This window comes from Nestor notabilis, unplaced genomic scaffold, assembly GCF_000696875.1.
Source record: "Nestor notabilis isolate BGI_N333 unplaced genomic scaffold, ASM69687v1 scaffold14990, whole genome shotgun sequence".
NCBI lineage: Eukaryota > Metazoa > Chordata > Aves > Psittaciformes > Psittacidae > Nestor > Nestor notabilis.
The window spans coordinates 28,544-53,150 of record NW_009911709.1 but is presented as its reverse complement, the minus strand read 5'-3'; the positions used below and the strand labels follow the sequence as shown (position 1 = coordinate 53,150).

The window sequence follows — 24,607 nt, the reverse complement described above, 5'->3', positions numbered from 1 at the left end:
TTCCTGCTTCCTTATAAATAGTGCTGGTTTGGGACCTCCTGCATCTTCATTGTGATTATCTTCATCATCACCTGGTTTCCTTCTTGTAGTTCTGATTCAAAAGTAGGGTTAGCCACACCCATTCCTTATAAACACTCATAAAAACTATTTATCAAAACCACCTAGTTCAAGTTTGACCAAAACCAAACATTAAATACTTCTCAATATTGACTTGCACTAAGAAATTAAAACCAAAATATATCACTTTATTACACATAATATGACTTCTCATAATTGTGTAGTCTTCAGAAAGTGGATTAATTCCTACTTCAAAGACTTCCACAAACATTTACAAACACACACATAGAAATACAATCATTTACAAGCTAAATATACTGGAAAGGTAAAACATTCCACGTTTGCAAGAAAATGAGGGAAGACACTTGCAGGCTGACAAGCAAAGATGTTAACCCATGTGCTCAACTCATATAAAACTGTCTCAAGGTTCTTTTACTGACCAGAATGGCAAGAAGCTTAGTTTAACTTCAAGAAGTTAAAATGAGACATCAACCAGGCTTTGGAGACCTCAAAATACTTTTTATTTTCCACCTTAAAATGCATATTGAAACCAAGAGAGAGGCAGATAAAGGAAAATTTCTTTACTTGTTTAAAAAGCAATAGATTGCTTTTTAAAAGTCTATTCTTTAAAAGTTAGGGGAAGTTCAGGTTAGATATAAGTTCTTTACAGTGAGGGTGGGGAGGCACTGGAACAGGTTGCCCAAAGAAACGGTGAATGCTCCATCCCTGGAAGTGTTCAAGGCCAGGTTGGACAGAGCCTTGGGCAATATGGTCCAGTGTAAGGCATCCCTGCCCACAGCAGGGGGATTGGAACTAGATGTTCTTAAGGTCCTTTCCAACCCTAACTATTCTATGATTCTATATACTAAAAGGATATGCCTCACATGCTTAGCTTGAGCATCTTTTCACAAATATACTGAACAAATAATTTTTTCCTATTTTTCCTGTTACCATTTATGCCTGCAAAAATGTAGGTCAAAAATTTACATTCTGTATGTGCAGCTGCACCTCCATTTTATTTTCCTTTTTTTGGTGTAATGCTTTATTAGAAATATTCCATGGTATTCAACGGACCTCATGATTAAGGAGCACCAAGCAGAGTTCATTTTCTGTCCACTGTTTTCAGCTTGTTAGCTAACCACCCCAGTTTGAACTCTGAAGCCTCACATATTATTGAGCAAAATGTGAAATCAACATCTTTAGCAATGCAGCTCTAACAGAGCCTGCACAACAAACTCAGCTAAAACAATGAAGGTGGCACTACATTACAGTGTCTTCCTTATATAGATATATCTAGAAAAGGGTAAGATAATTATTGCTAGCTGGAGTCAATGTCCTTCTGAAGCTTCATTTCCTACCAAGACAAGTTCCTCAAGCTAAACTCTCCAACACAGTGAGCTCCTGCTGACCTTTCCTGACCTGGGGCGTTGATAATCTCCCTCCCTCACATGAATTTGCAGAGATCCATTGAGACAGGAGCTTGCAATGAACCTTTCCTTCACATCTATGCATACTGCCTCACATGTCAACTCATTCCTCTGTTTTCATGAAATCTATAAAAACTGAGCATCTTTGAAAGGTCTCAGCTTAAGCAGGAATTCTCTGAAGTTTGTGCCTGGTATCTTTTCTTTTAAGGAGGAAATACCTATTAGACTAATATACCTATTTGTAACATGGCATCCTAACTTCACACAAAGAAAACCCCACACATAACTCCTCTCTCTTTATAACAATTGCAAATACAAACAAGTTTTCTCAGCGGCAATTATGCCTATTAGTAAAAAAGGCAGAGCTGACCTAGATACAGCAACCATGGATTATTTCTCATCTAAAAGGATGCTTTATTTATAGCTTTGTATTTACAGAATAGCATTTAAAATAACCAGTTCTGTCTCTTCTCTAGTGTTTACTTCATATTGATCAACATTTACTGCTTCTTCTATCTCCTTAGAAATATTACATATTGCCCTTTAATTCAAGTAACACTTTTTTCATTATTCTTATGTTCTAAGTTGCCTACTTTTTCTAGAGCAAATATTTCAACAAAACAAAGCTTGATCCAGGATCTCTGGGACTCATTTTAGTAAATTCTGTCTGCATAGATGTGTTTAAAATTTTGTCCAAAATATGACAAATTGAAAGAAATTATAAACAAATGTGGACTCAAGTTTTCACAGTTTTGGTACTTACATTTCTAAAGTTATCCTTAATAATTTAAATACTGTTTTTTGAACAGTGGTGACCTGTTTTCAGAATGGCTGACATCCAAAAATTCCAATCTGTCAAATGATGCCACTTATGTAGAAGACAAGAACTAATTAAGAATACTGAAAATTTGAGGCAGTTCTTCAGGGACTAATTGCAACTCACAAGCTTCCTATCTTGATTCACTTCAACACACTGCTATCAAAATAAGCTTACATGCTTCAAGCTGGGACTACATACAAACAGAGATTAATTTTATAATGTAAAGCAGAAAAATGGGGAGGGGGAGGCAAGAAAGAAAAGCAGAAAGATCAGGAATTCTTTTAGTCACAGAGGAAAACACAGATAAGGATAAAATTAAATTTGTACTCATTGGTGAATAGTGGGATTAAGTTTTTCCTCTCTTCTCTATTTTCCCTTTTCTGTTTCTACTTGGTAGTATTTTCTTCATGTGGTTACTTCACTTGGCATATAAATTTGTAAATTTATTCACAGAAGCTTTTTGTTATATTGATTTGGTGCAACTGCATAGTTCATATCTGCAATTATTAGGCAAAAATTAGAAGCTTGCAAATACAACACAAAAATGATTTTTAAAAAAATTTCCATGTTATACCTTAAGAAACTAATTATAATTTTCCCCTTAAATATAAACCTTCAGGAAAATGTTTTACTGTTAAACTAACTAGACCTACCTTGTATATTCTTCTTGGAGCTTGTTTGGGTCACTTACAAAAAACTTAACTCTGAAGTTCAAACTGTGAGGAGATCCTCCTGCAATCAAGCAAAGTTATCTTTAATTAATCAGGGTACCCTGGAAAAACAGCATAATAATGATGTATGAATTGACCAAATACATACATGTACTCACTTTTTAATTGTTTCCTGATAGGTTTGTTTGGATCCAGCCACCTCTGGAAAGAGATAAATTACAACATCAACTTTAGAAAAACAAAAGTAGTACACATTATAGCCTTATACATCAAGAAACTGTTGCTTTTCTTTTTACTTGGTCTTTTACCAAAATGTCTTACTGATATACAAAGTCTTGTAACTGATTCTTGAAAGACACCAACATTATCATCAACAGCTGCTATTGTTCTTCTTTCCCCAAGATTGACCTTTCTTGTCCAGGTATCTGTCTCTTAAAGGGCTAATTCAACTATGACTTGGTTCTCTGATTCTTGCATGAGCCTGTGAGAGGCTAGAACACAATCATGGTGTCATTGACAGTCTTCAGCTACTCTTTAAAATGATTATCTAAGATGAACTAACTGTGGCAGGGAAGAACTAGAGACAGGCTAATTTATCCAACTCAGAAGTTAATTTGCTTAAACTAGTTCCAGTACTTTTGACTCTGCATTTTGCAGGTCTGATGTATATAGGGAGTGAATTAGCTAAGTTGCTAATTGGGATCTTGGAAACCAGAGGCTCAGCACTCAGCCTACTGGATTAAGAACTATACAACGGTTTTATGAAACAGCACCCAATCTTGACCATCTTTATGGGAGAACACTGCTTTGGGGAAGTAAAGACAAATACTTACAAAAATCAATGCTGCAAGTTTCAACTGGAAGTGCGATTCTCTGGGAAGCCCTACAAGTTGCTTAAACTAGTCCCCACCAGCAACCCAGAAGACTCTGCATATACCAGCGTAGTTCAGTTAACTTATAGAATCATCTAGGCTGGCAAAGACCTTTAAGATCATCAAGTCTAACCATTAACCCAGCACTGCTAAGACCACCACTAAACCATGTCCCTAAGGGCCTCGTCTACACATCTTTTAAATATGTCCAAAGGTGGTGACACCATCACTCCCTGGGCAGCCTGTTCCAATGCTGGACCACCCTTTTGGTGAAGAAATTTGTCCTAATATCCAATATAAACCTCCTCTGGCACAACTCATACGTGTCTCTGTTATAAATACTGTTCAATTCCTCATCCTGCCTTGCAATGCAAGTCCACAAGCCTCTGGAAACACTTACATGGACACAGTTCCTGTGAAGTGACAGAAACCTAACCCTGTATGGCATATAACTACCTCACCTTTATCACAGGGCTCTTTTTGGTTGTTTTTTTTTCATGTGAGGGGGAGGAGAAAGCAAACACACAGAGGTACCTAAGTTATCTGAGAGACACTACAGATCTGAAGTTAGTTATGAGCCATTCTATACATTGGGAATAACAAGTAATGATGACTACATCTAAATGCTTTATCCTTGTAGTGGATGTCTTAAGAGAGACTGAAGAGACTGTTTGATACATCTTAAAGAGCATGATTATGACAAAAAGAAAACCTCAAACGGGATCAATTAACTTGTAAGACTGAATGTAAAGGCTTAATAAAGGACCCTCCTACGAGGGATACACATGAATATTATATAAGAATCTTTCAAAACATGGTGAATGATATTTAAGTATTTTTAAGTAAGAGGTCACGACCCAATATATCTGATAAATGCACAGATAAGACTGATAATCCTTGGGTTTGTATTTTTCTTTTTTGTGGGAAGTACTGTTTGAGATTAGAGTTAATCCATAAAACCTGAAACTGAAATGCCTAGCAGAAAAGCTTGTATTTACATTTCCTTCTGGTTGTAAATATAGAATTATATGCCTATCAAAGTCCCTCTGGATGGCATCCCTTCCATCCAGCATGTTGACAGCACCAAATAGCTTGGTGTCATTGACAAACTTGTTGAGGGTGCACCCAATTCCACTGCACCCTTACTCTAACTATTTATGAATACTTCCTTCTCTCATTGCTCCAGGCAGCCAGAGCCCAAGACCCCAGCCAAATATTCTACTCCAGCTGTACAAAGCATCAGTACTTTGTTGCGTTGACTTTTACTGTGATATTAATATTATACAAAAAGAAAAAACTTGTGCAGTTTATGAAATCCGTGTTTAGGTACAATGATAGAGGTTTCACACTCAATTAGCAGAATTTTTTTTTTTCCCTCATCTCCTTTATCTCCTGACATACTGGCTGTATCTTAGCAATATTCTGCTGTGTTATTTCACAAGTAACTAGAATATTTGTCAATCTAATCTGGTTTCTTTGTCCAAATGAACTGAGTGTAAATGTAAATGGATATTAAAGAGGGAAAAAAAAAAAAAGGAGTAAGTCAAACCCATAAATACTTCAAGCTTACAGGACTAATATACGTAATATTTCTATTTCTCTGACACACTGTTTTCATGGCTGAAAAGCCAAAATATTTATTAGGTATAGAATACTAAACCTTTTAAGCATGTTCTTATATCAAGAGATCTGAAGTCCTTCTTCTTCTGGACTAACTCTCAACCAGATCCCTCTATTACAGTGTTGTGTTCAGCTGCTTCCAGATAAACTAAAAAAACCAGAGCTTAGACATCTAAACTTTGGAAACTGAGATAAAATGAGAAACACTATGAACTTCTAAATTTTGAGTAAAATAGAGCAATATTCAACTGCATACTTCTTAAACAAAGCTGAAAAATAATACAGCCTTTTCATCCTGGAAACAAAGTTTAGAACATCAAGATTAAATGAGGCCAGCCTGACAATGTCTTAACAGACCTATTCATAAAATTAGAACAGGAAACTTTGTAAAGTATCTACCACTGTGCTATATGGCTCTATTCATTTTAATAATCTTAATGTTACCAGAATGTAGAAAAATAATATAATTTAGAATAATTTGCTCTAGAGAAGAAAGAAATGTGTAAGTAGTTCACTATTCAGGCAGGAAAATTATGGCTGTATTATGATTTCTTTATGCCTCTTCTACATTAAAAAAAGACATTAAAAATAGGTAAAAGAAAAAACTCAACCTCTTAGCAAGACAAAAAATAAAAAAAAAAATAGTCCTTCTATTTAGAACAGTCACTCTTGATGGTAAAACAACCGTAGATGAAATCTGCTCTTACTAAAGAAAGTTGAACTATCTTCTGAAATTTGCCTTAGTTACTGAATGATTAACACTCTACAGTGCCGCTTATATCTACAGATTACATTCTGCACCCTTTGTGAACAAAAATTACTTTTGACACACAAGTTGGGAGATAAATTTAGAGCCCTTCACTGACAAACACATATAATGGGAATTGGAAAAAGAACTGTATTATAAATAATAATACTTAGTTAAATCGCACTTTGTAACAAGTATTGATCATTTGACACCTACGAAAGAAAGTACTCAGGAAGCATTCTTCACGCAATCATGATCTCAGTCCTACAGCTATAACTATTGCATTGAACATTACAGCTAGATCTGTTAGCTTCTACTGGCAATTTACAAAGTTTCAGTCCTATGGAATTTCCTTTCAATTAAAGCCTATCGATTATCATAAACACTCCTTTCCAAAGGAGTCCCTTTTTCTGCTAAATTGATGAGCTGACAGGCTTTGTCACCTAGTGGACTATATGAAGCACTATTGAAAATGCTACGAGGTATCTGGGCTAGAAACAAAAACACCATACAGATCAATATAAACCCCCCTCATAATAAACAAAAAAAAGTTACTATTTCTTATCTCAACAGACAATGATAATGCAGTTTAGTAAACAGGTACAATAAAACAAGCAATATCTTTTTAATATATTATGTCATAAGCACAGATCTCAACATTTTACTTCAAACTTGCAAACTTGTCACTATGTAGTTTTATCATAGCTACAAGGTGATCCTGACCAACTCAAATGACACAGTTGGAAAAGATGGCACAACTTTGCAATAGCTTCTATTTAATTCTCTTTACAATGACAGAGAGCACAGACATGATTATGATTTATAAAAATGTATTTATAAAACAGAGTCAACTTACAGGGTTATCAGTAGATTCATCAGCCAACTGTAAACCAAAGTAATCTCTCTCTGTCAAATCGAGATGCTTGAAGACTACATCCAATAGAACTTGTCCCTGATCATGTTTCTGCACAGAACAAATACATGTATTTTTTAATTAACAAATACATAATCAGACAGAGACTGCAGGCAGGCAGAGCCCATACACATTCTTTCAGATGTGCTCTAGCAGCCTATATTTGAAATATCAAAAAGTGTATCCCCGGATATTTTTAAATGAGCTTCATCTCGCTTTTTGAAACATATGTAAGGTATTATTATTTTTCCTCTTTGCCATTTTCTGACAGAAAGAATTTCTCACTTCTCAGCTAGCTACATGATTATTCCTGAAAGCCATTCATTAGCCAAATCTGATATTTAAAAAGAGTATTGGGAAAAAAACTCCAGAAAATAAAAAAGGCCAGAATTTGACAAAGAACTTTGTAGCCTTTTTTGAGTCACTGAATTTGAAAGTACAGGTCTGTACAAGTTAGCTTTACCTATTTTATATGAAAATCTATTCCTGAATCTAAATGAACAAGCATATTGAAAATGTTTCAAAAGTTAAATGACACAGACAGCTGAAGCAGCCAAATATCTGAGAGGTATCATTTAAAAGCATTCTCTCAAAGATACTATTTCACTATAAATGAATTAATTCAAATGAACTTGATAAAAATAAGATTACTTTTCAGAGGCAAGTGAACAAACTTGATTTCTATTTCAGGAACAAATCTTACCCTCAAAATTATGTAAAAAAATCTTTAGTTGTTGGTACCTAGCAATTTTTTGCCTAACCTGAAAATACTGCCAATGCAGTAATTGAAACTCTGAGTGTGCCATTATGACAGCACTCAATAAATACATTTGGTAAAATCTGAAGGGAATTTTCCAAAGAAGTTAAAGTGTCATAGCTTCTTCAAGTACAAAAGATAAGGACAAATTCTGCAAGAACAACAGTCAAACAACATCATCATCAACACAAACACAAAAAAATGAAAGATATTATTGATACATTTTCCACTTCTCTGGAACCAAGCAAGTCCCTTATAATTTTCTAGGTGCCAGGTATTATTGATGTTACAGTAGATTTGATACATTTTGCCTTGTTTACTGTAGGCAATAAGATACTTTTAAAGTTTTAAACCAAAAAATCTGCTGTTCTGCTCCCAAATAGAGCAGAACTTCACTTCTCATAGAGACTATACAACAGTTTACTTTTATAGCTGTTAAAACAGAAGTATGTAACTAAAAGGTCAAGAGAAGGTTGCAAGAATTTCATTAATATCCATATATGAGAAAAACCTAGAAATCACGTTAGATGTTTGTTAACCTCTAAGAGCATCCTAACCAAACTCATCTTTCTGTTTAGCTGAAATTACATTGAGGTTGAGTAAACTGTGAAAACCATTCATAGGGGGCTAAAAACTCCAAGAAGCTTGATAATTCATTTCACAAGAGAATAGAAAATAGTTATAACAAATTATGCTTGAAATTATTCCAGAAGGACAATCATAACCAAGGCTCTGCACGTTTCAAGTTGAAATTACATAAGGCATATATTTCAGGGCCTGCATAAATTTGGCTAAGTTAAAGTGATCTAAGAATTGCTGTATTTACTTTCAAAATTCTTATTTAAAAACAAGAGAAAAAATAAACAAAATAGATGTTAACATAATAAATACACAACAGTATAAACGCATAACGCAATTTTAATATACAATCCAAAAATAGTCACTTTCATTTTTACTGAGAAATTTTGATATATTTTGAAATAAACCCGTAATTAGTACAATCTTTTTCAGCAAATAAAACTAATTTTAAAATAACACAGCAACACTAATTGCTTCTTGGCATTTTCCCCATGTAGATATAAATCAAAACTCAAAGAACTTATGACAGTAACTGTCAGAAAATGGGAGATGTATGGAACCGAAGTTTAGGCTTACATTTACCACAGCTGACGTGTTACTTCTTCAATAATATACAGATACAAATTTTGTAGCTTTTTTCCAATCTAAACCTGAGAATGTATACTGTTATTTAAATATCCAAATAGATGCTTCCTAATGAAGAATTTGGAACTTGCTGATCAGTTTGAATTTAGTAACTCAGAACGTCATTTCACGACCGCAAGGAAGGTATTTCTGCAATAGAGCAGCAAATTAGGTAAGAAAAGACTAGTTTCAACATGAAGCATTTGTTATGATCACAGTGTTTTACTCTCAGTGCAAAATAAAGATAAGCACCTAGTAAAACCAGACCTCAGTTTAACCCATCTCTGATATTTATATAATGATGTTGCAGCTTGCCAGAGCAGGTGAAGGTCACAATTCTGCTTGTTGTGAAAGGTCCAGAATATTTGTAATACTATCATAACAATTAAATAGCTGCTATAAATTATAAAATGTATGATAACAATTTTTCACTTCTGCATTAAGATATATATATACACACACACAAGTAAACCCCATAAATGTGGATTAGCTTAAAAAAAAACTTGCTTTATTCCTACAGATGAAGTTAAATGTTAATATTTCCTCTTAAAGCAGGGAATAATGGGTAAATAGATGAAAAATGTGAGCTATCTAACAATAAACTGCAGTAGTTAAGATACAAAACATCCAAATTTTTTTTTTGTTTATACCTCTGTTTATATACAGTTACTGGACTGTTCTTAACCTGTGGGAGTTACATTCCTCCAGTTCTCCTCCCCATCCCTCTGGGAGTGGGGGGAGAAAGAAGAGTGGGGAGTGAGCGAGTGGCTGCGTGGTTCTGAGTTACTGGCTGGGCTTAAACCACGACAGTTGGAATATTAGAATGCTATGTGTACTTCTTATTAGTCATTGCTGGAGGCAAAATGTCTAACAAATTTTGGTCTTTCAGAACAGATTTGACATCAGCACCAGACATCAATATATCAACCATAATTTTTGAAGTATCATCTAGTGGCTAGTGTCTGGTACAATGGATATATACACATTAATTTCTAACTGTAAAATGATTGTTAGCTGCTTACAAACACCCATGTTTGAAAATTTAAGAAAACATCTGCAATTATGTAGCTTTAATGCCTGCTTACTAACTACCACCATCTTCCCAGTTTATCTTACAACATTCTGGTTTTGTTGCTGGCCTACAGAACTGGCCGCACCCACAGCAAAAATTGAGTGCTACGGCTGCTGTGTCAGTTCAAACAAAACTGGACTTCTGATGACAGGTCTCAGGCTTTCTTGGAGGAGGTCAAACAGCTCTGTTGCTTACAGGTCTGTAGGAGGGTTGCTTCTTCACCAATGGAAACACTGGAACCTCTCACAACTCACCACATTTTGTGCTGCAACTCAAGCAAGCCCCTCAAACAGTCGGCACTGCACTACTGTGTCCTTTCATTCTACAGCTTATGTTAGCTTTGCAATAAGTTATCCTGTTTAAATAAAAGCATGAAAGCAGGCTATGTTTATTATTTTCTTAAAAAACAACAAAAAAATCCAAACAAAAAAAAAAAAAAAAACCAAAAACCCTGAATGCTAATGAAGATTAAATTATTGAACTTTTTCACTTCAAAATGTAAAGGGGGTTTGGTGTAGAGGGTTTTGTTTGGGTTTTTTTTTTTTTCAGATTTAGCGTGATCTCCATACCATGTACTAGCTTTTGGGGAATACAGGTAAATCAGCCTGCACAGAAAAGATTTGAGGTATTTAAACAATTAATTAAACCAATTAAAGCAATCTGATCTTGAAGAAGCACATTTACAGTAATGCAAATCATCCTGATCACATTATTAACTCAAATCAGCCTCACTGCTTCCAGCTCCACATTCTACAGATATGCTTTTCAGGGCTGATGTAAGACTATGCTTCATTTGCTAAGCAGAGCGTTTTATAGAAAGGATTTCTACTCTTCAAACATACGCACAGGTAGTTCCAACTGATTCTTTTGCCTGCTACCAAAATAACCTTTATCTGGCTACAATCCGCAGGGATTATTTGGTTTGATTTGTTATTCTCTAGACAAAGTACAGCTTAGCACGAAGAGAATGCCTTTTTTGCAGATCAACGGAAAAGGCTGGTTGAAATGTGAACTTAGAACATGTCACAAATTATCAAGAGACATTGTCTGTGATCAGTACTTTGCTGCCAGAGAAAAAAGAGTGTTTGAGTATGTTTTTTTAATACAGCACTGCATACTCTAGAAGATTAAGCTTTACAATCATTAACATGCAGAATACCTATAGCAATCACCAGGAGAAAAAACCTTGCTAATTTATTTGATGTTATCTTTGTTGTTCCTATTTTGAAAACAATTCCATACATATTTATTGCCAAGTACTCTGTCGACAACAATAAAGTGAAACGCAGCTATAAAACCTGAAAACCTGTATACCATGTAGGTTAGCATACATTTGCTATAACTGAATACTTTATTACTCCCTATTTCTGTAAAAAACAGATTAAGGCTAAGACACAAGATCAAAATCTTGAGCACCAAGGAACTTTTTATTTCCTAAACTCAGTTTTAATAGCCAAACTTGCAGGCTGATCTATATAAGCAGTAAAGCGTGATCCATGCAACTAAAATATTTAGTGCACTAGGGAGGTGGTGAGAACATATTACATAAATTTTTCTTGGGAGACAGAGAATAGATATTTGAGGATTTATAACTGGTGGTTCTACTCTAGACAGGTGCTAGCATTCTCTAACATACAGCATTTGAACATCTAGATCAAAAAGAAGCATAACCTCCCATACCTACTATACAACAATTATTTTTTAGTTTAGTCAACTCTCACAAAAAATTAAACCCCTGGAAGACAGATACTTTAATGGAAAACTCATGCACCTGAAAGCAAAGAATACAGCATTTACAATTTCTCGTGCACTTGTAATGCTTCGTCTTCAACTATATTCTGCACATACTGCTTTTATGCAGGCAGTATAGACTGGGAAACTGTTAGCAAGGATGAGAAGATGAAGAGAAGTCAAATATTGTAGAGAAAAAGATAAAAGGGACATAGGAGAAATTATCCTAGAAAGGAAATGAGGCTTGATGTTAATAAATGGTCTATTTTTAGCCATGCAGTGAGTAAATATGTCTTGAAGACTGAGATGTAGTTCTCTTCATCTCGTCACACTTTCACAGAAACACAGAATGGTTTGTGTTGGACAGGGCCTTAAAGACCATCTAGTTCCAACCCCCCCTGCCATGGGCAGGGACACCTTCCACTAGACCAGCTTGCTCAAAGCCCCGTCCAATCTGGTTTTGTATACTGCCAGGGACGGGGAATCCACAGCTGCTCTGGGCAACACGTGCCAGTGTCTCACCACCCTCATAACGAAGAATTTTTTCCTAATATCTAATCTCAGTCTCCCGTCTGTCAGTTTAAAGCCATTCCCCTTTGTTCTGTCCCTACATTCCCTCGTAAAAAGACCCTCTCCAGTTCTCTCGTAGGCCCTCTTTAGGTACTGGAAGGCTGCTACAAAGTCTTCCCTGACCCTTTTCTTCTTTTTTTCTTCCCTTCTTTTTCTTCTAGTATGTATGTGTGCAAGCATGCCTGCCTAACACAACTTCCTCTCCTATTCTATACTTAACACTATTCTGAAAGTCAAACTCTAGCCATACAAACATAACTCTCTCACAAAGTTCCACATCCTTATTGGATATCTAACTACCGCTTCACTTAAGTTCAATTTTTTCTTCGAACGCTTTAATAATCACACCACCTGTAACTTCCACCATCACATTATCCAACTTTTCTCCACATAAGTCATCAATTCTATAGTTTATAAAGTAAAAGATGAATTCTTCTGCCCCAGGACACCCCACAGCTTCTTTCTCATTGAGTCCTGGCTCTTCTCACACAAACATCACTTTAAATGCTTTAATGTTTTCTTCTGAGGCCCTTGCCTGTTGTTCGTGGGTTTTTTCCCCCCTTAAGAACTTGAAAGAAATGGTTGTACTTGTGTGAATATATGCACAAAACTATGAATATTTTCATTTTAATGCCTTATCAAGTATTACAGATTAGAAAATCTTACAAATAACCTATTCTAAATTCCAGGCTCTTATGCGTAAGTTATTCACTTTTCCCAGTAACAGTCCTCAGCATTCTGCAACCAGCTTCCTATTTTCTTTCCTGCCATCCTCAACACTGCATTAGAAGGTGGTATGTTTAAATGAGGGAAATCATAGAACAAGAATATAATCTAAGAAAAGCAAAAAGCAAAGAGATACTTTAAGATGACAGTCATAACCAAATACAACCACATACATGAGTGAACTAGAGTCACTAGCTACAGAGTCACAAGAAGAGTTACCACTACACCTTGCTCATGCTCAGAATGCAAAAACCAGAATGGAGCAAAACAAAAGCTTGCTTCTCATTCAACTCAGTAGCACAACTGCCCTCCAATTCCACTATACAATTTCAGTCCATGAAGAGAATTGCTAGAAATAAATAATGCTTTGTATAATAAATTTTGAAATTAAGCTGTGTTAATATTATACAGGATGCCAGAATGACTAAGTTTACAGTCATTTAGTATATATGTGTGCAAGCATGCCTGCCTGAACACAACTTCCCCTCCTATTCTGTACTTAACACTATTTTGAAAGTCAAACTCTAGACATAAAAATCCAGCAAAGGTCAGCAAGCTTGGCGATACCAATTTGCATAAGCAAATTACTTACATTAACTCTGAAAGCTTGTACAGTGTTATCCAGGAGAAGAATGTTGCAGACCACCTCCGTATGCTGCCTGTCTCGTGCCAGCTCAGATGCTCGTACATTGTAGGTTCTGCCAGCAGGCAATCGGAAACGTGCGGTCATTACTGTCCACACAGGGTCTTTAGGCAAAACAAATAGAGAATTAAAAAAGATCAAAAAATGCAAATGCAAGAATGTCACACTACAAAGAAACATCAACACACAGCAGGTTCACTGTGAAAAACTCCATTACAGATAAAGGAAAATGAGTACTAAATTCATGGTATCCAATAACAAAACAATGTCTTACAAATTACAACACAACCTTATTCCAAAATATTCAGTCGTTTACTTTCTGCTCACTGTCCACTCCTTCCTTATTTTAAGGTTGTTTTGTGGTATTGGAGTTTTCGGTTTTTGGGGGGTCTGGGTTTTTTTTAATTTTTGTACTTCAAAAAGCACCGTAATTGATGGGTATCATGGCTACTAGGCACCAATTAAGTAATTCATTTCAGTACCAAACAGAAAAAAACCCAACAACCTAACAGTTACACCAAAACGCTTTATAGTGAAAAAGTATGAAGAAGACAGCAAACACACAGATGTGGATGCGTTATACTGCAAAGCCTGTGCATTCACTATGTCATCATTAGACATGAGAATACATGGTAACAAAAAAAATCAGCATTGCTTTTTTCCCCCCTTTTTAAATTATAACATGGATATATAAAGATTTGCCAAACTACTGAACCTTCTATCTACATCAATTTCATTGGATTTACATATCTAGTTTGGAAGCACAAGTGATACTTACTCTCCAAATAAGGAACAGTGACCAACACAAGTCTACACCCTACGCTAAGTGCTGATAAATTGTAAGAATTGAAATGTGACTTTCGTTTTACAAAACTAAGATTCTAATGATTATCATGCAACCCCAGTCCAGCAAAGTACTTATCTGAACACCTGATGCTATTGGCCCTATCCAACGATACTAGTTTCTTAAGTACCTCACAGGATCAGGACTTGTAATTCACTTAATTACACACTCAGCAAACTATTTCTACATCCTCTGACAAGAGCGTAAGCAAACAGTTTCATAACTTAAGCAGAGAACATACTGAGATAGAAAATTCAAATACCTTAAGAAGTAGTAAAAGAAAGTAGGTATTCTCAAAACTGGGGAATTTAGCAGGCAACAGCAACCATCCCAGCAGTGATTAGAGCATTTTGTCTGGATCATACAAGGCATTTGTGGTCCAACGCACACAAGTGAATAGGGATAACAAGTAAAAGATCAATCCCTTCCTAAATAGCCAAGAGCTTAGATGCTTAGACCTTTATGGGAAAGTGGAAGACCAAGATCCAAGCTGCCTGTATCAGGAAGGTCTGGGACTCTGTGGTTTAACCTTCTTCCCACTGCCTGTAGCCAACATCCTAAGTGACTGTCCTAAAAATCTCTGAGGTATTTTGCTTTTCTAGAGCACATCTTCAGCTCTTTCAGCTTGACCACACATCTCAGACAGTAAGAAAAAATCTTTTTGATGATAATCCATCCTTGCAACATGTTTCAGTTTTGACTTAACCAGCATTTTCAGATTAAAAAGTACTTCTTTTCTTACCAAACAGCTTTTTTTGGCTATTTAGTCACTCTGGCTTCAGAACTGCAAAGCTGTACTCATGTAGAATTACAGCAAGTTTATTTTTTCTTTGCTAAACCAACATGACAAACTGAGAAAGGATAAAGACATCAGATAAACCCGCCAGCTGCAAGCTAAACACATGACATTCCCTTAATAATAAAATAATGACAAATTTTGTTGCAAATATTAAAACTCTGAAGTAAAGCCTAACAAGAAAGTACATGTCTGACAACTCCTCATGGAAGAGGCTGCTTCAGCTATGCCTTCTACACATCTCAGGAAATAAAAGGCAGAAGAAAACCTTTAACAGAGAAGAACAGGAACTGAACCAGTGACCCAAGCCAACAAGTTAACTTTTCACAAAATATTTTGTCACACAGACACAACCTAAGTGTCAATTACTTTATTAGCCATAATGGCATAAAGATCAGCATCTTCATCAGTGCAGCTACACAATCAGCCACTGAAGTCAATACTTCAGAGTGGTATTTGCCCGCGATCTGAATCAAAGGAGGTTTCAGAAAAGCACGCAATTTGATTAAAAACAGTTTACCCCTACCACAGAAACCATCCTTTGACAGGCATACTTTACAAGGATTTGAACAAGTGACAAATCGACCAAGATGCAGTGAGAGTTATCTCAGGGTTCCTTCCCACAATTACAAGCACCAGCGCACAAAGTAGGACTGTTTAGCTTCCACGTAAGTATTGCAGTCCTCACAAACTCATTTGGTAATGAGCTAGGAGAGTCTAGCTCAATAATCCACAATTTTGCAGTAGAAAAAAACCCACTTGTTAAAGGCCATCATGCTTTATGGGAAGAAAAGAGCAAATCTTACCACCTTTGCTTCCTGTTCTCTCCTTATTTTTGTCTTACTTGCTGATAAAAACCAACAGTATTTCTTCCTTCCTCATCACTGCCTTAAGCTAGACAGAAAGCTTCTCAGTTTGAAACTGAGCAACAAATTCATAAGAGCGCGCAAGGAGGAAATCAGCCTTCAGTGATGCTCAAAATCTTTTAATACCAAACAGCCATTCTCCGTGTCCTTAAATAGACCCAACCTGCACACCCAGCAAGGTTCCTGCTATAACACAGATGATCTTCACTCTAACCAAACAAAAACATTGAAAAGTTGTAGACACTAAATCAGGTCTGTCTTTGTGTACATAAATAAAATGGTCAAATTCAAGGAAGAAGGCACTGTATTATGAGTTTGCTAAAGAAACAGGACCAGCTATACTGGGTCAGAACAACAGTTCATATAGCTCACAGACCTGAAGAACAATGCCTTCTCCATCTCTTTAAGGAAGGAAGAAACAAATAGGACACACACAAAGATTTTTTCCCACATACTCAGCATTATACTCCAGGTCCCACATATAAATATGCAGTAGCCTGAACAACCGTCTTGAAGTAGACAAGTATCTTCTATGACACTAAGAGGCTTTTGCAACAGTTTTACAACTAAGTCTAATAACTGAAATCCTGAAGTACTTCTACAAAATGTAAATATAACAGCCATGACAGTAATAGAGGAAGGTGAGACAAGACAGACTACTTTCCGCGAACCACAAAGTTAGCCTTTCCACATATGTCAGCAAAGTAACTATGTAAGTATGTAGGGATTACATTAAAATGACTTCATCATCACATGCTCTCTCAAAACTACTCCTCCTCCTAAATCTGACAGATTACATGTAGCTGCTTTGTGGTCAATCATGTGTACACAACCCATATTTAAACGTCTATCAGCACATGTATGTACAAAAAGGATGTAACTGTTAATCACAGACTCTGCAATTACCTGGTCTTATTGTGACACATTTGTTTTACAATATAATTGGTCCTGAATGGTATCCATATCATCTTTACTACTCCTTTCTTCCAGCATTGCATGCACCAAGAACACAGACAGTATTATTCCTCCTGACCAGGTATTGCCATTCTTGCTGTATGTTTTGAAAACATATAAACCACAGCAAAACAGTGAGATAGCTTACTATTGCTTATGAGGTTATAGATCATAACTGTCTGATTTCCCAGCAAATATTGACATAAAATGACAAAACTTCAGCCACGCTGGTTGCAGAATTCTGCAACAAAAATATGTTATAGATAAAGTTAGTATGGAACTAATAAAGGACTGACTTCATCTCCAAAGTAAAACACGCAGTGCCAAAAGAAAAAGACAAAAGTTGAGATGCAACCCAAAAAAATTTGACTTGTTTAAACAGTAAGGTACTACTCTGTGTGCACATTCATTTCATGGACAGTACCATGGCCACTTAGGCTAAAATCAATGGAATTAATAACCCAAAGCACATGCTGCTACAGCAACTGGAGAAGGACAGAATTTGCACAATGACTCCACTTACCTCTCAAGTCTGTGGAGGGACTAAGTTGTACATTTCCTGCCTAAGCTCAGGTTTCAAGCGATGAAGCAATTCTAGGGAGTGTTCCCTATCAAAGGGCAGAACATTCCTGCAATACTGGCTTGGTTAGGGCATTAAAGAGCATACAGAAGCTTCCTAAGTGAATTTTCAGCATCTTCTATTCTTTTATGTAAACTTATACAGTAAAACAACAATTTGCTTGAGCTTACAACAAACTAACCATTTAAGCAGCTTAATAAATAAGCAGGTGGTTAAGAAGGTAATTAACTGAAATTTAATTTATCCAAGAGTGCAATCAATTCACTGACTTGAAGTAAAGAGTTCTTTTTAAGGAGAGTTTGCATCATGTAAAACTGTACAACCACCTCAGTACAGTACAGTATGCACATGTCTGCACAAGGGCATGAGAAACTTAATTTTTCAAAGCTAATCTAAAGCAGCTAAGAAGCGAATGCACTGCCAGATCTCCATTTGTTTAGAAGCTGGTATTTTCACAACCCGGAAGGCATGGATTTCCACTGCAGCCCACCTACTGATTTGGGTCCAACACAGTACATGAATTTCCTACAAGAGGAATTTTCCTAAAGCCCGCTGGACTTATAGAAAGCCCACATCCTTATAACATGATGTAGCTTGAATACAACAAGTAGACTGCAGACCCTATGGTTACTAAAATTATCTAGTCTAATTAGGAAAAACAAAATACTGAAAATACAAAGACAATTTTTAAGGTTTATACAGAGTAATTCAACACACTGCCTTTCAAACAAACACTGAGTCATATGTAGAGCCCATGTTCATATACATTTACTGAAAACTTGTGAGTGAAACTAACATTAACTGTTTTAACCAAAACCAGTTTGAAAATGCTAAACATTGCCCGATTGTGCACTATTTTGAGGGAAGTGGACGTTAGTCTAACAAATGAATGTTCAAATTCTTTGTCTTTCAAAAATTTGTTTTGAAAGCTCTCAGCAATTCTGATGTAGCACACAGCTTCAGGACATTCCTTACAAATAAAACCAGAGCAGAAATGCATTTTCATTTAAGTGAATTGACCCATGCACTACAGTCCTGAACTCATTCCAACGATTCATACTTCATTCATTTCTTCCTGCTTTCTGCTGACCAAACAATGGAAAGTATCCATAATTCTTGAAAGCTGATACTGTAAACTTTGGGTCATTCCACTTTGTTGTCACTGGGTGCAAAAGTTCAAGCTAGACTTCTAGACAGGCAACAGCATCATTAATTATCTTGGGCTCTATCAAAATCTGCTGTTTCTTTTATAAGTTTACTTATTATCTAATATATAAATTAATCAAATTCATTCTGCTTAAGGAACACAATATACTCTGGAAAGCTATTATAGGGCCACTTATAAAACTCTTCCTAACACTTTCAGGGGAAAAGAGGGACATTACATTTTTCCCATTGACAAACTGGGACAGTTACAATGACTGCGCAACATAACTACAAAGCACAACTCCTTCAGTGCTACTACATTCCCAAAGAGCTGTCAAAAGAGAGCAAGGATACCAGGAGTCACTTAGAAGTTAGGAAGGTGAAGCTTCCAAAACTTCAGAAGCTTCCCTTCACTGGTGGGTAAGCAGACCGTGCTCTCATTAGCTCAGGTACATGCATGTGGCTGGCAGCTCTGGGACTCCAAGCTCACCCTCCCCATCAGCCAGGGCTTCCCGCAGCCTTCTTTACAGCCTGCCCTGAGCAGCCTCCATGCTTCATATGCAAAACTGGTACAATAAACTTATCTAATCTCCAGCTGCTTTTATACATTCCCTCAAGACTTCTATTATCTGCAGGCACTCTGAGCTGCTTCATTAAATCCCTCACAGATGCAAGAAGTATAATACAACTGAAGAAATTCCTGTCTGCAAGTATCTCACCCTTAAGAGCAATAAAGAGCAGATCACATGCCCCCCAAAATGTCCATAGTCTCACCTGCATTTCAATGAATGAGCTACTCTTACATGCTCCTTTTCCACATCCTCAATCCTCAGCCACATGAAGAGACAAATCTAACACAAAAAGCATTAATTCCTAAAGCACATCTGACAATTTTGGGCCAAAGTTGAACAGGTGAGAGAAAAGAAGTTAAATTTAGCCTCTATCCTCCACTATCAGCTTCTTCTATACAGAAGCCAGGTACAGAGAATTATTATTCTATCCCCTTACTCAGGTAAGTTTATAAGATTGTTAGTTCATCTCATCTTATGAACACAAGAATTTAATGGTGTTGCCTGTGGATTTCAGTACAGGCTCAACATCTAAATAAATAATTACTCTTGGCTTAAAAATTACTTAAGGACTTCTTCTTAAATTAAGACCTCCTTGGATAAAGCTTTTTATCTACTTCTTTGGATAGGGAGTTCAAATTTGAACTGCTTTGTGATACCAAGCAAGATTTTCACTGTTACAATTACATCATTACTAATAGGAACAAAGGTTAAAGGCAAAACACCTTGCTCTGTCACTCCCAAAATTTCATTCTTTCCAGCATAAAAATGATAATTAAGATCGTTCAGTCAAACCACACAGGATAGTAGCTAATATGTTAGAGAAAGCTGGAGGATGTATACCAGAACACAGCAAATTAGTTTGTTAGTACTGTAGCAATCTGTAAAATAAACTATTTTGACAATTTGACAGTCCCCTCCCTTGCTCCTTCTTTCCCCCAAGAACAAGAGCATAACTAACAGAAAAGCCTATTATAGATGACACTTCTATCTAACTATATGTCAATACTCATTATACTTGAATATGAACATTATGCTTGTGCTTCTGGAGCACTATGTTCCCCCAAAAAAAAGTCTCTCAAATTTATTTATTTTAAACCCACTTTAAAGTTTAAAATTTATTCTTACTGAATACCTGTCTACACCACAACTGGGAGCCTGATAAATGCACATCCTTTCATGTAAATCTGATCAGGTTTTGACCAGTTTTCTGGATGAGGAACTGAGCTTCAGTTAGTCCACAGCTAAGAAAGATCTAGAATTGAAATAGTAACTTTTTTACACTATATGAATTCATGCAGCCATATTGTTTCTGACCCAGAAACCTTTCATTTGCAGGGGTTACTTAGTAGTAAGGGAGGTTTTTTGAACAACAGTCACACACACATCTGAACAAGATGTTTGAAGTTTACATGAGATTTCAAAGATAATTTTGAGCATAAGTTTCAAAGTTTCTATATGATAGCAATATATCCATAAGCACCTTAACAAATCACAGAGAAAACTCCTACCCCTCTATTAAGCAATAAACTACAACAGATCCTCAGGAGTCTCATGGATCCTCCTCAGAATGGTTTAGGAAAGGCATACCATGGTGTGAAGAAACAGAAAGCAGGCACCTGAAACTAGAAATGTCTTTAGTTAAAGATTCTGGTATAGTTTAGGGCCTATAATATGAAAACAAAAGTTGATGGCAACCCCCAGCTGTAGCAGTGGCAGGTCTGCGAGCCAGCAAAGACACAGGGAAGGAAGAGCCCTTGGGTGCACAGCTACGGTCACTGCACCGCTATATGACCACTTCAGTGATGGACAGCAAACGAACATGTGCACCACGCTAGCAGCAGCCCAAGCTCCTGGAATAATCAGCGTAGGATGTAAAACGGCAAAGCTAGCAGGGGAAAAAAAATAAATCTAACTTAAAAAAAAAAAAAGGAAGCAGACCAAACCCTGTTGAAGGGCAGATAGCTGAAGCCGTTGGAAAAGGACAGGCCTGCCAGGAAAAAGAACAAGAGGAGTACTGTTTAAATATCACAAAATGGTGCATTTAACTATCCTTCTATATTTTAAAAATATTGTAAATTAAAAAAATACACAAATGAATTGATAAGATACAAAACCTCCTTGTTTCCTACTATGCATTAGACTGTCAGCTGATGATATTGGAGGTGTTTATCATGTGTAGAAATTACTTGGAATAAATACAGAAGTTTTCCAAACCAGTTCCAATTCCAATATTTTAAACTCCATGATACTCATAACCTGCCCCTGTTTGAAAATAGCCTTAAAGATGGCAATCCATGACACTCACACAGATGATGAGTACATCTAACTCTTCCCATTCCTGAAGCTGGATCTCTTATTCTAGGTTTCATGACTCAATGCTATAATAAGATGTAATAAATGGAGACTATAATGAAATATTACTAAAATATCTTCTTGATAGAAACTTCTTAAAATAAATTTGCAGTAATTTTTAAAACATGTTCTTAAATTAGGTTAAACAGATTTAAATAGATTTTTCATTAAAAGGAAATTCTGGCTCCCATTTAACTCTAAGTTTAGGAAGCCTAAATATTTACCGACCAGAAGAAAAAAAGAGTTGAAATCAGTGCAAGTTCAGGCAAACTAAAACCAGAAAGACCAGGTGATAACAAGTTAGTACTTTATACCTTGCTTAAGAAAGGGGAGGAGGGGAAGACAACAATGACACAAAACAACCCCCCCAAACCCCCAAACTTATTCCTACAGTTTTCCTCAAAAGTATAAAGCAGTAACTAAATTTGATTCCCCTTTGCTATAGGACTCCAAAAGAGATTTCTTTACCTATAAAAGAAGGGGGTTACAGTCCTTTACAGGCCTAGCAGAAATCAAAAGCTCTTTAGTATCTAAAAGGAGCCTAGTAATCTTTCAGCCTTTAATGACAATGTACAACCGCCTATAGCTAGAATAACCTAGTACAGCACTTTCAGGGCACTAATTATCAACAGCTCTGAACTTGAGCAACAACCTGACTACACACACTGAAGCAAGGAAATGTAGCATGTGAGAATTAAGTTTTGATTTCAGCTTTTCCATCTACAAACAGGTAGCCAAAGAGAGAAAAAAATATATGTAAATAACAACTGCTGGTCTTCAACAACTGTACACAACTATGCAGATCAAATAGGTGTAAAGCACCAAATGCTGGAAAGTTACCTGTTCTAACTTGTGTGACTATAAATGAACACAAGTCTCACATCCTGCACACTCTACAAGCCTTAACCGCAATTATCTGAAGACAACATCAACAGAAAACATACCAATGGAGAAAATCTGTGAGCTAGCTATTAGACACCTAAGCACCCACAGATCAATACTGCTGCACACAGCAGGATCTTCAAGACCAGAGCAACTAGTTGAATTGGCAGCGTTAGTTCCAGCCATGGCATCTGTATTGTGAAGCCTCTGAAGCTGAAGGCAGTCTGAATTGAAAACAAACTGGCAACATTCAGAAAAAGGTTTTATTCTACTCATAGCCAACTTCAAGTTGAATTTTGGCTGGCACTAGAACTGAAGTATTAGACAGAGGGAGGAAAGTTGTCAGTGTATATTCTGTTCAGAGTTGCTAAACCTAAGCCAAATTATCTTCAATAGACTTAAACACAGCAGATGCTAATTCTAAGGCTGAATATAACCAATTGGACACTTTCCATCAAAATTAGTTCTTAATCAGAAATACCATTCCCACAAAATAGAAATTTTCATATGGAAAATTTCAGTTTTGCCAAAAAAAGACCGATTTTCCACTGGAAACATTAAAATAATGCCTGTCTGGCTACCTGCCTGGAAAATGCTTGTCAACTTCACTTCCTTGTCCAACAGAAAACAAACCCAAGGGAAGTCTTCTAGCAGTGCTGCCCAGAGAAGTGACCTCACTCCATCGGTGCCCCTGGCTCTCAGCTGCCCTCCCTTGCACTCATTTTCCAAGTAGACAGATACTCAGCCTCTCCCCAGTTTTTTGGCCCTGGGGTATGACAGCAGAGCAGGTCACCTCTTCGGTTGCACGCTAGAGAGAGACCCCAAAGCACATCCAAGCACTAGAACAATAAGCGCTCTGCACGGGGAAAGAGCAGCTTTGCTGATGGACCTGCCCAGTAGCAAAAGAATCATCCTATTCATATCATCCTGAATGCTAAGGTCTCCTTTTATTTATTTATGATTAAGAGCACTCATATTTTTATAACTTCAGCATAGTTTAGGTAGTTTTCTGACTTGCCGCTGCCTCCTCTCAAAGATTTTCTTTATAGGAAATAATTTCCATTCACAAGCCAGCTCAAGAAGAATAGAAGTTCAAAATTATTTGACTGAATCTGGCAATGAAGATGTCACTCACATTCAAATGATTAAGCAGTTAAATCTGATAATCGCTCACCCTCAGTGGAATTTAAAAAAAAATAGATCAACCACAGTTTTGTGGGTTTAGTTTCTTTAGCAGAGGATCTGAAACAAGTCTAAGCTCCTCAGATTTATAAACTGCATAGACTTACTTTGTTAAAGGATCATTTTCAAAGATCTTGACCAGAAAACAACAGGACAATTTTATATGCACTTCTTAAAAAAGTGAAAATCAAAACCAAACCAAAAAATTTTCCAAAACTGTGGCAACCTCAACAGTTGCACCCTGCCACGGCTTATGACATAATTAATCATTTGGGCTTGTCTGCAGGCTCCAATGCACTTCTCTTCATACATTTTGATTTTTGCAAATTGTTAAACCACAATCAATTTTGTACATGAACAAGTAAGAGGAGTTATCTAAAAATGTGTTTCCTTTTGGGATGTATTTCCTTCTTTTGAACTTAAACTGACAAACTTACAGAAGCAGCTGTAAAGAAAGAAGTATTGGAAGAAACATAATGCAAGAGGGAAGACAAGATCCAAACTTACAGAAAAGGTTTATAATTCTTACACGGGTTCATCAAAGTAGACTTCTGAAAAACGCTTTAAAGTTTTATTTTTTGTTTCTGAATATGGCTGTTTTCT

The 24,607-nt window shown here is 36.4% G+C and overlaps 1 protein-coding gene across 1 annotated transcript in view; it reads right to left on the bottom strand.

Moving 5' to 3' along the window:
- LOC104406932 (tyrosine-protein phosphatase non-receptor type 4-like) overlaps positions 1–13,937 on the bottom strand; it is a gene marked incomplete at its 3' end in the record, with an annotated part of 26,547 nt that extends 12,610 nt beyond the window's left edge. Inside the window, exons 1-4 of the mRNA XM_010016059.1 lie at positions 13,780–13,937; positions 7,072–7,179; positions 3,134–3,176; positions 2,958–3,036 (exon numbers count right to left, since the gene is read on the bottom strand). Coding sequence (XP_010014361.1) covers positions 2,958–3,036; positions 3,134–3,176; positions 7,072–7,179; positions 13,780–13,917 — 368 coding nt within the window. The remainder of the gene's footprint in view (positions 1–2,957; positions 3,037–3,133; positions 3,177–7,071; positions 7,180–13,779) is intronic.
- Between the last annotated feature and the right edge of the window lie 10,670 nt (positions 13,938–24,607).